Raw genomic sequence first — 18,200 nt, forward strand, 5'->3', positions numbered from 1 at the left:
TATTGGAATGGACACCAGCTGGCAAAAGAAGACGTGGAAGACCAAGATCTACATGGTTACAAGAAGTAGTAAGTGATCTCAACAATGCGGGCATACGACATTGGAAAGGGAAAACCAGAGACAGGAAAGAGTGGAGAAAAATAACAGAGAAAATTAAATAACGAACATGAGGACTGATCTACCTCAAAACATAGATCTAGAGAGCGTAAGCGGCGTAACCCCTAAAGGGGTGTTTAGCCACTATATATATATATATATATAATTAACATAAAATATGAATTTTAAGTATATCAACTTTTAATTATTTATTAAAAAATTTAAAAAAGATACGCAACAGCCGTGTTCGAAGTAGGGAACTCTCGGTCTGCAGTCTAATGCCACTGACCCACCATCAATTTGTAGATATCGATTTATTAACGTACTTTAAAATATCATTGCATTAGTCACATTTTTAAAATAGTTTGAAATTAAAAAAAATCGATTTATCCATACAAGGTGATTGATTAATGTGGAAAAGTTCCGTAGGTCCGATATAGTAATAGATGGCAATGAAAGTTAATAACAAAAATTGTAGCAACTTTGATTACAGATTGATAATCAGCAATAGTAAAATGTCAGTTTTAGACAATTCAGTCATGGCTTACCTAAAATTTGGATAGATTTATACCCGTAATTAATAATTTGCTCTGAAAATAAAAATATACCGAAAACTAATAAATTTAGACATAGAGATGTTACACAAAAATTACATATTTACGTACGGTAATAGTACTTTTCGATAGTGATATAAAATACAGCGTGTTTCATTTAAAATTACTGAGAAAATAATGTACTTGCGTTTTGACTCACCCTGTATTCAATATAGAGAAAATTAGCAATATCGATCATTTATGAAAATTTTGACAATAAACAAAAAATCTGGCATCAATAAACGATTGCCGTTGTGCTTATTATTATTTATACAGGGAGTTAAACTTGTTATGATTTTTATATAAAATTGGTTATAACTTTATAAATACCCTGTATAACATACTAAACCTATATATTTTTGTAATGAAGAAGTTAAGAAGATTTTGAATATAACATAAAATACAGGGTGTTCTATTAAAAAAACATACCTTTGATCTGCCACTATGTGATCGGACAACCTGTAACATTCTAACTAATTTTCTACTGTGAAGTTCAACGTTAGCTACAATTTTTGTTATTAACTTTTATCGCTATCTATTACTATAACGGATCTACGGAGCTTTACCCCTCTAATCAATCACCCTGTATAATAGCAGTTAAATATTGCATTGTTAGCTAATTCTAAGCTATTCTGAAATTTCAGGTACCTGGATAGCCTAGAACTATTTTTAAAATGGATTACAAAATTTGCGGAGTCCGTGACACCAACCAAGCCAAGTATATAAAAAGGTTTTAATATTACTAAATAGGAAACACACAAATATGAATCTCTAGAATATAATATAATATTTTATTAAGAATAAAAACATAAACACAAAACATGGATTGAGACGCATCTCTTGATTAAAATAAAACACAGGCTGTCACTGTGAAATTTTTATTACCTACCCAATAAATTAATTTTTATTAAAAGTTTAAACGAATGTAAAATAAGAGATATAAATTAGAGTTTGTCATGTTCTAATTATATTTATGCATAATGGTTATACTAACTAATACTACATAATTGTAATAAATTACACTAACCTTACAATATATTCTCTCTTCATATATTCTCTTCGTGGAATTTAGGAACAGAAGTAGATTTTCGTTGTACCAATAGGGAACAGTCTTTGGTGTTAAATAACATTTTGTAGTAAATCTGTAAATATATTAACTTATTTAATGTAAAGTAACGACGGAACATAATAAAACATAAAACAATAATAAATTGTTTTTAAACAGAATTTTACAGTTATAATCCGTTTGAAAATGATTGATAGCACAGTTTTTACGATGCAGGTCATTTGTATGGTATGTTACACTGTACCTATTCGAAGTTCAAGTACAATGCAACATGCAGTACAAATGGCGTCGTAAAAACTGTGCTATCAATAATTTTCAAACGGAGTATAGTATATCTCTGCACATCACGAGTAACTCTGAGGAGTCCAAGAGGATTAAATTTAATGTTCCTAAGCGAATGGTGATGGTCTCTGTATAGTAACTAAATCTTAAACTCTCTTTCTTTGTCTTCTTCTTCTTCCTTCTTGTATGTAGGCTTTAAATCCTGTTTCTTCTTCAATATTACCCTCCTAAATTAGAATAGAATAGAATAGAAATATGCTTTATTGTCACTGAAAATTTTTACAATTTTATGGACAAAGCTTACATTCAGTCAAGAGAAAACATTATATCAATAACAAATAACAACTACAATTTACTAAAAATAGATAAATCGTCAATATATGTACAGTATAATATATGATATAAAAGCCAAGACAAAAACAATTTATTGCAAAATTTATATAAATTGCAAATTGAACATACTTAAAACAAATAAAAAAATACATAAGGAATTTGAAATACAAGTTTATGCTACTGCGTATGAAACCCAATTTTCTTAGTTATTCATTAAGAAATTCTTCTATTGAATAGTATGGTCTTTTAGATAGATAGGCTTTTGTCATTTTACGGAACTTTGGGAAAGATGTTGCAGATTTAAGTTGTAACGGGAGATGGTTGTACAGTTTCTTTGCAGAATATAATATAGATTTCTTTACTAACTCAGTGGATGGAATCGGCAAATAAATGTCAAAGACTAAATTTCTGGTGGAGTAAAGATGATTGGGCCTTGCTGGAAAGACATGAAGGTGTTTACGAATTAAACAAACCGTTTCTAGAATATATATAAAGATGGAAGTGTTAAAATTCCGTGATCTCTGAAGTAACTTCTGCAATGTGTAGATCTTCTGAGGCCAAACAGATATCTTATTGCTCTTTTTTGCAATTTAAAAATAACATCAAATTGAGCAGCTGTACTAGAACCCCAAAAAGGAAGACCATATCGAAGATGAGACTCGAACAACAAAAAATATGTTATTTTAGAAGATACTAAATTGAGTTCCCTTGAGAGAGATCTTATTGCATAGCAAGCTGAGGCGAGTCTCTTACTTAACGAATCGATATGAAGGGACCATTTGTGGTTGCTGTCTAATTGTTTAAGTTATCGCACCATCTTTTTCTTGGTCTACCAATACTTCTTCGTCCATTTGGTGACTTATCTCGTGCTATTCGTATTATCCTATCCTCTGCCATTCTACTAATGTGTTCGTTCAACTCCTGTTTCCGTTTTGTCACCCATCCATTTATGTCTTCTACATACATGGCACGTTCTTCTTATGTTTTCTTTTTTTTTTATTTAAATTTACGTGTCTCGACAACTATGGTCATTGACACGGGAACAAAAACAGTTGCAATAATTGGTTAGAATAATTGGTTACAATATTTGGTTAAGCTACAAGTTTTGGTACTTTTACAAAATTTATAAATATTTTATATTAAATTATACAATTTAGAGTCTCGGAGTTCGGTCCTGGCAGGTATACTAGTTGGTGCGTATTTGTCAGCTCCAAACAAAATAGTTATTTAGATAGTAGCTAATGAGTAAAAAAATTTTATTTTCGCATATATAAGTGTATTATAGTGCGTTCAATTATTGTACGTAAGTACTCTTTAAAATTATATAAAGCCAAGTTATTTCACTGGAATTTATTATTTATCAGAAGTCGGTTTGATACAAAAAACCCTAAACACGTTTATTCGTTATCTATAACGACATGATAAAATCACCTGTTGTAAGACAGGTCCGTATTTCAGGATTTACTTAGTTTTGAATAATAAATAAAATATGTCAAATCCGACTGCCGGGACTTCTGACTACAGGAGCGCCCAAATGGAAAACACTACTAAAACTTATTCTACTGCTTTGATTGAACAACAATTTCCAACAAAAGAACAAGCCATTGTATTCCCATCCATTGAAAACCTTAAACTTCAAGATTATCTGATTTCACTAGGAAAGTTGATCGAGCCCAAAAATATCCTATTTTCCTCAAGGCTTTCTAACAACAGAGTGTGTATGTACCTTGCAAACAAAAATGTCGTTGAAAATTTCATGAATAACTATGGAGGATCCATAGAAATTAATAACCAAAAAGTCCAAGCACGCAAACTAATCACTCCATCACAAAGGCTAATTCTGTCAAACGCTTGTCCCTCCATACCGCATGCTGTATTAATTCAAGAAATTGAAAAATTGGGCCTTCAACCCATGTCTCCCATGTCATTTCTCAAGATAAGCGCCGGTTTGCCGGAATTCAACCACATTTATAGTTTTAGACGACAAATCTTTATCACACCACCGCTTGCCCCAATACCTGAATCCATATTAATGAATTATGATAACACCAACTATAGAATTTATTTTGCACAAGATTCCTTGATCTGTTTTTCATGTAAAAGGCCAGGCCACACTGCAGCAAATTGCAAAACAATCCAAGAATCAGTTTCTGAAAATTATAACCAAAACCCCCACTCCCAATCATCTTCGCAACCCATACCTTCCGAAATACTTTCAACCAACCCCTCAAAAACTCCAACCTCACAACCAATTATCAATATAGATACAACCCAGTCCACACAAAATAGCTCAAAACGCAGTTTGGATGACATTGTTACACCTCCTCTAGCGCAAGATGCTAATTCAGAAAACCAAAGTCTTGAACCATTTGTTAAACCTAATGTTGCTCCAGCTAAAAAACCAAAGAAAAGTAAGGGAAAGACTCCAACTCACGTACTCATGGAACCGACCAAGGCATTCATCTCAGAGCAAAACCCTTCATTTGTTCTTGATTTTGATCAAATATCCGATCTATTTGAAAATGTTTATGGTGCACAGGACCCAGTCAGCATCATAAAAAACTACACTAGCGAATTTGAAGCTTTAGTGAAAATGCTAACAGCAATATACCCGTATTTCAAACAAAGATCGATTAAAGCTAGATGTACAAAAATTAGAAAGAAACTATTGAAGCATTTACAGATGGCTTACTCGGATACTGAGGCATCAGAGACTGAAAGTGAGTTTTCTCAAGAATAGAGTCATGAACTTCTGTGACAATCCCAAATTTCAGTTTTATTTATTATAAATGGGCTTCTCATCAATTTTGCAGTGGAACATTAACGGTTTCTATAATAACCTTCCAATGCTCCAAATAATTCTGTCCAGACACAATCCAGATATAATTTGTCTTCAGGAGACTAATTTCAAAAATGAAAACATACAAGCTTTAAAAAAATTTAAAAATTACTGCAAAAACAGAACTAACCAAGATAAAGCCAGTGGTGGAGTAGCTATCTTTGTAAAAAAGTCAATTGAAACTACAGTAGTTCCTCTCCAAACTAATCTAGAAGCAATTTGCATTAAAGTTAACTCGAGTCCAAATATCTACGTTTGTAACTTATACTTACCTTCATCAACGCAAGTAGACTCAGAAGCATTAACTGAACTCTTACAACAAATTCCCCAACCCAGGCTTATTTTGGGCGATTTTAATGCTCACAACTTTTCATGGGGCTCTTCTACTATAAATACCAGAGGAAGATTGCTGGAAGAGATATTTGAACAGTCCAACCTTTCAGTCTTAAACGACGGCAGACCCACTAGATTTAATATACAGAACGGTGAATCTTCATGTATAGACCTTACGATATGCGAACCAGGTCTGACCCCACAGCTCACCTGGGATAGGCTGGATTTCTTGTATAACAGTGATCACTACCCAATTTTTATTCATAACAACAAAAACCAACGTGGACGGACATTTACCCCAAAATGGAATTTAAAAAATCCTAACTGGAATCTTTTTTCAAATTTAGTCGAAAGCAGTATGACCACATTTAAAAGCACCTCAAACATAGACGAGACCCTTAAGAACATTGTTACCATTATCACAGAAGCAGCAGAAAGAGCAATAGGAAAAACTTCATACATAAAACAACGCAACCCCGTCCCATGGTGGAACCATGAATGCAAAACAGCAGTTGAATCTAGCAAAAGAGCTTTTAACAAATACAAGCGCTACAAGACTCTCGAGAATAAAATTGAATATACAAAACAACGTGCAATAGCCAAGAAGACAACTAGAAATGCCAAACGCCAGTCATGGACTCAATATGTATCAACGTTAAATGCAAACACTCCCATGACTGAAGTATGGAACAAAGTCAGAAGAATATCTGGATTAAACAGCAATCAGAATATCAAAAGCCTCGAGAGAAATGGAAAGGCAGTTACTAGTAATACTGAGATTGCTAAAATCCTTGCTAACACATACAAAAACCGATCCAGTAATATTAATTATAAAAAATCTTTCATTAATTACAAACAACATGAAGAAAATAAGAAAATTAGCATTACTCCTAACACAGATGAACCGTTAAATTTACCCATTTCTCAATTAGAGTATACGGAAGCATTATCAAATATTAAAGAAACTAGCGCTGGCCCGGACGATATTCCTAGTATTTTTATTAAACACCTTCCAGCGAGCGCTCACAAACAACTTCTAGATCTGTTTAACATTATTTGGCTTCAACACAAATTTCCTGAAAAATGGCATGAATCCATAGTAATACCTATACAAAAACCTAATAGTATTAAGACAAGTCCCGAGTCATACAGACCGATATCTTTAACATGCGCCATGTGTAAGTTACTAGAAAAGATTATTAACAATAGACTAAGATGGCACTTGGAGAGACAAGATTTGATTATTCCAGAACAAAGTGGTTTTAGAGACCAAAGGTCAACTATAGATAATATCATAGATTTGGAGAGTGACATTTCTGAAGCATTCGCACTAGGGGGTAAATGTCTAGCGGTTTTCTTTGACATATCAAGAGCTTTCGATACAGCCTGGCACGACTATATAATAAAAAAATTACATAGTTGGAACATTCAAGGTCACAGCCTATTCTTTATTAAAAATTTCCTTCAAAATAGAACTTTCAGAGTTAGGACAAATAACATAACATCAGATATAATGTATCCAGAAAATGGTATCCCTCAAGGCTCGGTTATAAGTCCTACTCTCTTCATAGTGGCAATCAATGATATCCTCAAAAACCTAAAATCGCCTGTAAAGGCACGAGTCTACGCAGATGATCTTGTAGTTTTCTGCAAAGGTAAAAATATACAAAATATATTTCGTCATACACAGAACTTTATACAAGACTTAGAAATCTGGTCACAAAAAACAGGTTTCTGTTTTTCCGCTGAAAAAACTCGCTTCATCTTGTTTTCAAAGAGAAACGTCACAAATATCCCCAACCTAAGACTATGTGATGAAAACCTAAAGCGTGCAACGTCAATTAAGTTCTTGGGCATGACATTCGAAGAAACCTTAAGCTGGAAACTTCATATAACAAATCTGATGTTATCTTGTCACAAGCGACTAAATCTTCTAAAAACTCTGGCCAATAAAGAATGGGGTGCGGATCGCCAAACACTTTTAATGTTATACAGAACATTAATCAGATCAAAATTAGATTATGGGTCTACTGTGTATTCTACAGCGGCTAAGACGCTGCTGAAAAAACTTGACAGTCTTCACAATCTCGCTTTACGTATAATATCTGGAGCTTTTCGCACAACACCAATCGAAAGTCTGTATTGTGAAGTTGGAGAACCCTCCTTAGAAGACAGAAGAGTTTATTTAAGTGTAGCATACGCCGCAAAAATCAGGTGTAACTCAAAAAACCCTACTATACAAAATTGTTTTACAGAAAAGTTCCCAAATCTCTTCATAAATAAACCAAGAACGGCCAAACCCTTCTACGCAAGAATTAGAAGCTACTTAAATCAAATAAACTATGCGTTCCCAGAATGCTTTCCTTCCAAACTGTCCTCAATTCCTCCGTGGCAAATAAAGAACCCTCAGTGCCTAACAGACCTCATTTCTTTCGATAAACATTCAACAAACCCACAGTTAATCAAATCCGCCTTCAATGATATACTCCGCAATTACAAGGAGTATACACAAGTATACACCGATGCATCTAAATCAAATGAAGGCACTGGTGCTGCAGTCATAACCCCAACATCAACAAATAAATACAAACTCCCTTCAGAGTACTCTATTTACTCTGCTGAATTATACGCTCTATACCAGGCCACCCTTGCTGTCAATGCGTCCAGTAATACCAAATATATCATACTCACAGACTCTCTAAGTTCGGTACAGTCAATCCAATATGTCTACCCATCTAATCCTTTGGTTATCAAAATAAAACAAGAAGTTCATACCGCTCAACTGAATGGAAAAATTATCATATTCCTCTGGATACCATCCCATATTGGAATTCAAGGAAATGAAGAGGCAGACAACGCTGCAAAAGAAGCTGCAACTAGTGATAGTGCGGAGTGTACGGAAACATTTACGAGTGCGGATGTGAAAGCGGCGGTCAAACGTAAAGTGCGGTATATGTGGGAAGAAAAGTGGAAAGTGTCATCGGCCAAGCTACGCGAAATTAAAAAATCGATAAAACCCTGGCCAACATTACCAACAAGCCGGAGAGACCAGGTAATATTAACGCGACTCCGATTGGGTCATACGCGATTAACTAATAGTCATGTTTTTTCCTACAAACAAGAACCAAGATGTGACAACTGTGAAGAAAAGTTAACAATCAAACATTTATTGGAGAATTGCGCAGCATTAACGCCAAAGCGCATATTGTACAATATACCAAACAAACTGAGTGACATTTTAGGCCTACAGTGCAATATGTCAAATTTAAAGAGGTTCCTAAGTGCAATTAACATTTTATACAATATATAAAAACACAAATGTATTAAAAATTATTGTTCACCACTATTGTTTCGCTAATAGCCAATTTGGCTGATGCGATTTTTGTTAATAAAAAAAAAAAAAAAAAATTTAGAGTCTCTAAGAAAAGTAATCAGAGAGTTCATTGAACCAGGTGAACTAAGTATACCACTAAGGGTACCACTAATGTTATGCCTTCGTCGGGTGGAGCTGAAAGTACTGCATTCAAGTAGGATATGTTGTATGGAAAGCCGCGTGTTGTTGCAACGTTCACAGACTGGTGGATTTCCAGAACTCATGAGGTAACCGTGCGTGAGACGAGTGTGACCTAATCTTATTCGTCTGATTATGGCTTTGTCTCTTCTTTTTTGTATGGGAATTTGCGATGGTCGAATTATAGGTTGTATTTGATGTAATTTTGATGTGCTTCTACTCCATTGATCTTGCCCATTTTCCAAAACTGCTTGCTTGAAGAGATATTTTAGGCCCTGATGGAGCTGTATTCTTTCGACTGAATTATTAGGGCAATTAGCTTTTTTCGCTGCTTGGTGAGCTTTCTCGTTACCAGTAACACCTACGTGCGAAGGAACCCAGATTATGGAGACTGAGGTGCCCGAAGTTAACAGCTGATGACAGTGAGTGTGTACCTTATTGACTATTGGGTGTTGTGATCTTAAGGATTTTAGTGAGTGAATCGATGACAGTGAGTCGGTGCATATGGCTATACGTTTGCTGCTTTTTGGTGTGACTTCTAGAGCTTTATTTATTTCATATAATTCCGCTGTATGTATACTGCAGATTGTAGGGAGGCGGAATGACGCTATTGTTTCATTTGTAGTAGTTACTCCGCAGCTTGTACCATGCTCATCTTTATTGGCGTCTGTGTAAAAGATTGTATCAAACTTTTCCTTGTCGATCATTTTATGGAACTCTTGTCTAATCATAAGGCTGGGTGTTTCCTTTTTGTCGTATCTACATAGACTAATGTTAAAACTAGGCTGCTTTCTGGTCCAAGGCAGGGTATGAGAGATGCAGATCGGGGTCATATTTGAAAAATCTATGTTGTTAATTAACTGGTGTAATTTGCGGTCAATTGGGTACAGAGACCTAGGTTTTTCTGTTGGATCTATTACTGTGTGTCTGGCAACAAGATTGGCAGCTGGATTTGAGGGGTTGGCAGAGACATTTGCAAAATAATTCAGAAGGAGTCTTTGTCTTCTATCGGTCAGTGGAGGTTCATAGGCTTCGACATGAATGCTTTCAGATGGGCTAGATCTAAAAGCACCAAGACAAATACGAAGAGATGTGTTCTGAACGACGTTAAGAGAATTTAAGAGAGACTTGCATGCAGACATATAGAGTATGCTACCGTAATCAAGTTTGGACCTAATTAGAGCTTGATAAATTCTAAGTAATACTTCCTCTTCAGATCCCCAGTGATAGTGAGCAAGAGATTTAATTATGTTTATTCTTTTTAAACAATTAGCTTTAGTGGTTTGTATATGATTTCTCCAAGACAGTCTTTTATCAAATTGCATACCCAAGATTTTATGGTTATCTACTACACGAAGCGAAGTTCCATGTAGTTGTAAATTAGGTTGGGGAGACCTGTATTTTTTACTAAATTGGATTACTACAGATTTAGGTGGTGAAAATTTGAATCCTGTACTTTCTGACCAATTGGTGATAGACTCTAGGGTGTTTTGGAGTAACGCACATGTACTGGATGTGGTCCTACCTTGACAAAATAGAATGATATCATCAGCGTAAATAGCGTGTTGAACTGGTGCTTTTATCATAGAGCTTATGTCATTAATACAGATTAAGAATAGTGTGGTGCTAAGTATACAACCTTGAGGTAGACCATTCTCTACAGCTTGTGGTGCAGACATTTTACCATTTATAGACACTTGAAACGTTCTATCCGTTAAGAAGTGAATAATAAATGTTGTTATATTACCTTCTAATTTGAGGTCACTAAGTTTTGCAAGAATTAATGATTTTGAAGTGGTATCGAAAGCACTCTCTATGTCTAGAGCAACGGCAATTACCTCATTCTTGTTTTGCATGGCGTACGCAATTTCAGACTGAAGTGAAACCAAATTGTCCATAGTGCATCTATTTAATCTTAATCCTGACTGAAACAGATTAACTTATGTCGTTCTAAGTACCAGTTTAGACGATTATTTATCATTTTTTCTAAAACTTTACATAATGAGCAAGTTAAAGAAATGCCTACATTCTAAAATTTTGATTTTACATCATAGTGGGTATTAAGATGTTGTCGTACATTTTGGTTTTTTCTGCTAATATTATCATATTGTATTTCTTGTCTGTTGTATGGAAGACGTGTGTTAATCTTTGGAGGTCGTCTTCTGTCTCGGCGATTAATGCGGCGTCGTCTGCATAACATATTTCGATTTCTTTGTTCCCCATTCTATAACCATGACCTTTACGTACTGCTTCTATTATTTCGTCCATTTTTATATTAAAGGGTAGTGGGCTTAATAAGTCACCTTGTCTGACTCCGCTTTGTACTGGTATAAACTGCGTTAGTTTTCCATTTATCTTTGCCTGTATTCGATTATGAAAGTAGATGTTTTCGATGGTTTGTATAATATTGATTGGTATGTTTCTTCTATACAGTAAATGAAAGACGTCTTCGACTTGGATGCGATCGAAAGCCTTTGTCAGGTCTATAAAACATAGATGTGTTGGTTTATTGTACTCAATGGCCTTTTCTGTGATTTGTCTCAGTACAAATACGGCGTCTACGCAGGATCTTCCGGATCTGAATCCTTGTTGTTCATCTGATAAAGTTGTTAGTTTATTGATTTTGTTGGTTAGGACTTTTGTGGTTGGCTCACTGCCTGGGGTTATGAGCGCTAAGACTGAGTGGATTGAGTAGCTCAGAAGTCGCGTTCACACTCGCAGCCGGTCCCAAGCCCGGAAAAAAGAGGAGGGTTGATGGGTCAGGTTAGCATCCTATCCATTGTAAAAGAAAACAATGCTCAAAGAACCGATATAAAGCCTCGGAACTCTCTTTCTTTGAAAATACAATAATTATATCATGTGTTAAGAGGTCAAAGATGTGAATTATTTAAAATCGTATTGAAAGGTAAAGTACAGGGCAAAAGATCAGTAGGAAGATGCCAGAACTGGCGTCTGAAAGATCTAAGATGATCGTTTGAGCGCTCATCTGCAGAAATCTTTCGTGTGGCACTTTCCAAAGCTACAATTGCCATTTGGATCGCCAACATTTAGAAGAAGGTCGGAAGAACACTCTGTGATGCGAAAATCAAACTGGGTATCTTAGTAGGTCCACAAATACGAGATTTGATAAAAGATAATAATTTCGGAAGCAATCTTAATGACTTGGATAAAAGAGCTTGGATCTGTTTTAAAAATATAATTAAAAACTCCTTAGAAACTATAAAGATGACAACTGCAAGGAATATGTCAATAATCTGCTGGAAGTCTACAGTGACTTGTGTTGCAACATATCTCTTAAAATCAATTTTCTTGATTTTCGCTTAGACTTTTTCCCACAAAATCTTGGAAATGCTAGTGATAAACGTGGAGAAAGTTTCCATCAAGGTATTTTAAGATGGAAAAACGATATCAACGAAAATTGAGTCCGAGAATCCTGACTGAGTATTATTGGATACTTCACTGGTCTTGAAAGAGATGTACAAGAAGCAAAATACTCAAGAAAATCCCCCTTTTATCTAGTAAACTCATGACTGTCACAAGAAAACCATAGGTAGTAGAAAAATACTATTATCATTTATGGAATTCCATGTAAAAAAGTACTATAAAAATCATTTAATAAAATATTTAGGATATTTATTACATTTTTTGTGGTCCAGTGTTATTAGTGACCTATATTTACTGCAAATATTCCTTACGTATCGATATTTTGTATTAACAATACACTAACCATATTAGATGTGACAATTCTCAAAGATAAATCCAAAAAACTACTGTTAAATACATTGAAGCTGACAGAGTGCATTCTGAAATGTCCTGTTTCTGTTTCCAGTTACGTTAATAACGTTTTTTTGTTGAGGGATTATTTCAAATGTGTGAATAATGAACAGTGAGGTGGCAGGGCAGCATATCCGTTGTAACAATAAAATTTAGAGTTCTTTTTAGTGGAAAATTCATACATGGAAGAGCATAATTTGAACATCTGTTAGTTGCGTACTTCGTGGATAATATGGGAATACGTTTAAATGCTGAAATACAATAATGCAGACATTATATGATTAAAATGCGTTTTAAAAACCATACGTAGCCAACAGCTTAATATACAGTGATGAGCGCGCTAATAACTGTCAAAATAGTTCAAAAGATGGAAAACATAATACATTGCGGAACAAAAAGGGATGTAACTAGTGGAGGTGGAACTGATGGAGGATAATATAAAAGTTGCGTAATTAAATTTCCTACAATATAGGATTAGTTAAGAATTTCAGTTCAGTTAAGAATTAGTTATAAATTGTCAAAAATTGTGAAAAAACCATAGAAAAACAAGTATTTGTATTTTAGGGTTTTCAACCATTTATGCTACACCTAGGACCTTAATGTTTTCCCCAGAAAAACTTTACGAAACAATAAAACAATATTGTAAATTTCATTAAGATCGATTTAACAGATTTTTCAAAATAAATTTTGTAATCCAGCTTTCGTAAAAAAATTCATTTTTTCAAAATGTTGCAGGACTGAAAATAAATCAGACAGCAAGTTGAATTTTTTTTACGTATTATAGAAGAATACCGTACCTTTCATTTGCAATTTTTAAAATTAAAATCGGTTAACTACCACGACGCCAGGAATTTTTTTAAATAAACATTAATTTTTGTTGCTACGCGCAGGACAGAGACGTTTGCTCTGATTGAGCATTTCAATGACCTTTGATAATAATTGATAAATTTTAATTTTTAGTACATTTCGATATAAATAAATAAATTTGTTTATTGCAAAATAAAAACACATACTCTGTCCTTTGAAATAACACTTTTTTTAGCAAAAACTTTCTTTGTTCATACACTCAACGAAAAAGGTACATAATATCTATAAAAATGTTAATTCAGACAACAAACGCAATACTTAAAATTTGTCCAATTCTTGGTTTTATTGGGATAACAAAACAATGTTCATCAATTCATTATTTTCGTTCGTTGGGCCAATGTATTACGTTTTTATTGAATGGATGAACATTCATTATGTATATCATAATATCACTTTATTGGTATTACGAACTCTGTTCACTGAGTCAACGAACACTATTATTGATATTACGAACTCTATTCACTGAGTCAACGAACACTATTTATTGAAACAACAACGTCGTTAATTGACCGGCGAAGACTATTCGTTGTGTAAATAACAGTGTTATTTTATAACGTATTTCGTTAATTTCTACAATTATTTCCGTTTATTGTTACAATTAATTTCGTTCATTCCCACAATAAATACGGTTTTTCTTACAAGCGATTCTATTCATTCTTACAATCAGTTTAATTGATTAATAATAACTTTTTAAATCCCCCTTTTTTGTCTTTAACGTAAAGGATTTTACGTTGTGTGATTTTTCATATGATTTCACTTATACAGTGTACTGGAATAAGTGTTACACTCCCCCCACCCCCTTATTAACTTATTTATTTTTAGCACATAAGCAAAACGCTCGGACAGGTCGATTTTTAAAATAATCAAAGTATATTATAACATCAATGTTTCGAACTTTACACGATCCCTCTTCAGGTGACAGGCGCGGCGTAACTTTGATTTTTTTTAATGGGAAAGTACATCATGTGACAGCTTATTTAAAAGCGTTTGAAATAGTGATTCCAAAAATGTATAACACTTTAATCCTTTTCGAGAGCGCAGATGCCCAATTTTGATCGAATTATTTTTAAACGCATTCATTTTTTTGGAATTTTGAGAAAACTAATAAGTATTTTTGAAAAATTTAAACGCAGAATAAAATATTACATTATTACCAAGGGCAGAAAGTCCCTTAGAATAAACAAAAAGTTTCTGTTGAATGGTATGCCTATTTGAAATTAAAAATCATACTAAATTTTCTCTTTTTCACCCCTGTGACTTATTAAAATAATCATTATAGAGGTTCCCACGGACTTCAGTCCCTTGATAATACCGTAATATTTTATTTTGCATTTAAATTTTCAAAAATAATAATTAGTTTTCTCAGGATTCGAAAAAAATGAATACATTTAAAAAGAATTCGACCGAAATTTCACGATAATAGACACACAAAAACTTCCTTCTACTACGGACTCTGCTACGGACTACACTTGAAAACGAAATGCAATTATTATTCGGCACTTCGGTAACACAGAGAAGCTAGGGGTATCACGATAAGGAAAAGCCGTGAACTTTCAAATGGTCAAGCAAAACATTTATTGTCTCAACAAACACGATTATTGTCACAATGAACGCATTGATTGCGGGTATTAAATGCAGTAGTAGATTGATTAATGCATTCGTTGTCACAACAATCAATTTACATCTATTCAATAATCATATATTACTCTATATTAACAACATTTTTACATCGTTTTAATGAAATCTGTACGTTGTCACGATAAACCAAGGTAATTGCTTGTTATCTACGAAATCAAGAACGTAAGTTGCTGCCAGAATTAACAGTATTTATTAAATATACGAAACTAAGTTATTGGTTGAATAAATTAAGTGTTATTGATTAATGTACTCTAGTTATTCTCACAACTATTATTCAATCATTGTGACAGTAACCAAATACATTCGTCAATGTCTAAAAGTTCGTTGAAACATCAAATTAAATTGTTGTGACAACGAAATACATAAAAATACTATTCAGTAATCACTGTTAATCAATATTACGAACTAAATTTTTTTGAGTGTATATTTTAACTTAGAGAATGAAAGTTTCTTATGTATTTTTAAACTAATGCAATTGTTTAAACAATATTTCATAAACAATAATCAAATTAGTTTCATATTTGTGGAATCAAAATATTAAAATACAACAAAATATAGAGTAAGAAAATAATATACCTATTAAATAAAGATTGGAAGAAATTTTGGTGGAAATAAACTTGTGTGAATCAAATACCGCTGTCCTGCACGTAGCACCAAAAATTCATGTTTATTTAAAAAAATCGTGGTAGTTCACCGATTTAAATTTTGCAAATTGCAAATGAGAGGTACGGTATTCTTCTATAATACGTAAAAAAAATTTCAACTTGGTATCTGCTTTATTTTCAGTCCTGCAACATTTTGGAAAAGTGAATTTTTTTGCCAAAGCTGGATTGCAAAATTTTATTTTTCAAAATCTATTGAACCGATCTAAACGAAATTTACAGTAATGTTTTACTATAGCATACAGTTTTTCTGGGTAAAATATAAAGGTCCCGAGTACAGAATAAATGGTTGAAAAACGTCAAATGCGAGTACTTGTTTTTTTATGGTTTTTTCACAATTATTACTATTTTGCAACAAGGGTAACAATTTTTAAAATTTTTAACCAATCCTTTATTGTAGGAAATTTAATTACGCAACTTTTATGTCAGTACGACTTTTCTCGGAAGTGAACACTTTTAAAGTTATAATAAAAAAAAACGAAGATAAAAATCAAATTTTTCCTTAATTTTTTGACATTTTGATTATTTAAACAATGTTCCGGACCTTTTTGAGTGGAAGGATGGCTCAATTATTATTATATGAGTTATTTCCAAGCAATTCCTGCAAAAAAATTAGTCACCTCTCAACGTCCAATGGACGTCGCATCTCAAAACAGATGCCCCCTGGACTATAAAATTCCTCTTTGCCAACCAAGTTTTTCTTGTTTGTTAATAATGCCTTACTTATCAACCACAATTTCTTTATATTTTTTACGTATTAAACTTATCATCTCCGTACTTCCTGGATGATGTGAAAATGCATTTAAATGCTGTAATAGAATAATGTAGGTATCTATAATTATGATTAATGGGATTGAAAAACTCCATGTATTCAATAGCTTATTACATAGCTTATATACAGGTGAACTAAGGAATACTTTCCAAATTTACTACATATTATTGAAAGTGAGATGGAGTAAGCTGATATATATTACATTCCATTCTGCAGATGTGGAAATACCTGCACCAACACTTCAAGAAGTAAAGAAAATTGATAATAATGGAAGCTCTGTTTTAGACTTACCTCTTTGGTGTTTCTCCTGAGTAATCAGTCCTTTCATCTATGGTTATATTTATTTCTGAGGTTTCCAAGCAGTCGTTTGATAACATCGATTCTTCTCTTTGGATAACATCTGTATTAACAGTTTCAACTGTTTTCGACTCAATGGTCTGAATCATTACACCTAAAACAGTTTAGTAAATTATCAGTCTTAAATATTTCAATTAACTAAAGAGCCTCAATATTAATAATAATATCGTAATGTGAAATAGGAATAGACTTAAAAAAGAGTTCTAAAAATATTTTAAAATTATCTATCAGCTTATAATCCATGCCGAAACGTATGTTTTAGATTGCTACTATAAAAATTTTAAGTTATAGTTTACAAAACAGGCACTGCCGAACTAAAAAGTCAGCAAAGCTTTTCATAAAGATTTCTAATAATTACAGCCAAAGTGCTATATACAGTATACAGCTATATATACTTCCCCTCTTGTATGTTTTGAACGGTTATACTTATAATAATGAAAATTAAAAGGAAGAAATAAACAGATGTAAGCTTCTCAAATAGTCATAACAGGTTACGTAATAGTGGCATATGACGTTACAGAGCCACCTTGACCGATAATTTTAAATGGAACCTTATGGCAAAAGAGGTATCTCGGTTGAAAGGTATTGAAAATACCTATTCAGTCATACTAACTTTGTTTGAGTTTAGTTTGAATTTGATGAATAAATTAAAGAAAAATAAAATTTCAGTGTCGCATTTTATTAATAAATATTCAAACGCTTGCCTATGGTTATTTGGCAAAAAAGTCGACGTTGATGTAAAACCAACTAGAGAATAATTTAAAAACGTCAATTTTTTTGACAAACGGCCATAGGCAGACGTTTAAACCTTTTATTAATTCAATGCCAAACCACAATTTTATATTAATTTGTTTAATTTTTTCATTCAAATCAACTCAAACTCAAACAAAATTAGTATGATTGAATAGGTATTTTCAATATATTTCAAATGAGATATCACTCTCCATAATGTCCCATTAAAAATTATCGTCAAAGTGACTGGGTAACGTCAGCTGTCACTATTTCGTCACCTGTTATGACTATTTTAGAAGCCTTCTTCTATTTATTTCCTACCTCCAAAGTTCACCATTAAAAGTA

The 18,200-nt window shown here is 33.2% G+C and overlaps 2 protein-coding genes across 2 annotated transcripts in view; one reads left to right on the forward strand and one right to left on the reverse strand.

The window, feature by feature from the left end:
• The window catches only part of LOC114324322 (uncharacterized), a 45,400-nt gene that overhangs the window by 8,200 nt on the left and 19,000 nt on the right, over window positions 1-18,200 (reverse strand). The window contains exons 2-3 of the mRNA XM_028272128.2: window positions 17,058-17,217; window positions 1,717-1,831 (exon numbers count right to left, since the gene is read on the reverse strand). Of these exons, the coding sequence (XP_028127929.1) occupies window positions 1,717-1,831; window positions 17,058-17,217 (275 nt within the window). The remainder of the gene's footprint in view (window positions 1-1,716; window positions 1,832-17,057; window positions 17,218-18,200) is intronic.
• LOC126891791 (uncharacterized) lies at window positions 3,539-8,944 on the forward strand. Its single transcript, XM_050661068.1, has 2 exons — window positions 3,539-3,638; window positions 8,172-8,944. Exons 1-2 carry the CDS (start codon window positions 3,612-3,614, stop codon window positions 8,850-8,852), a joined length of 708 nt encoding a protein of 235 aa, XP_050517025.1. The 5' UTR covers window positions 3,539-3,611; the 3' UTR covers window positions 8,853-8,944.

The sequence above is a fragment of the Diabrotica virgifera genome, chromosome 9 (genome assembly GCF_917563875.1).
Source record: "Diabrotica virgifera virgifera chromosome 9, PGI_DIABVI_V3a".
NCBI lineage: Eukaryota > Metazoa > Arthropoda > Insecta > Coleoptera > Chrysomelidae > Diabrotica > Diabrotica virgifera.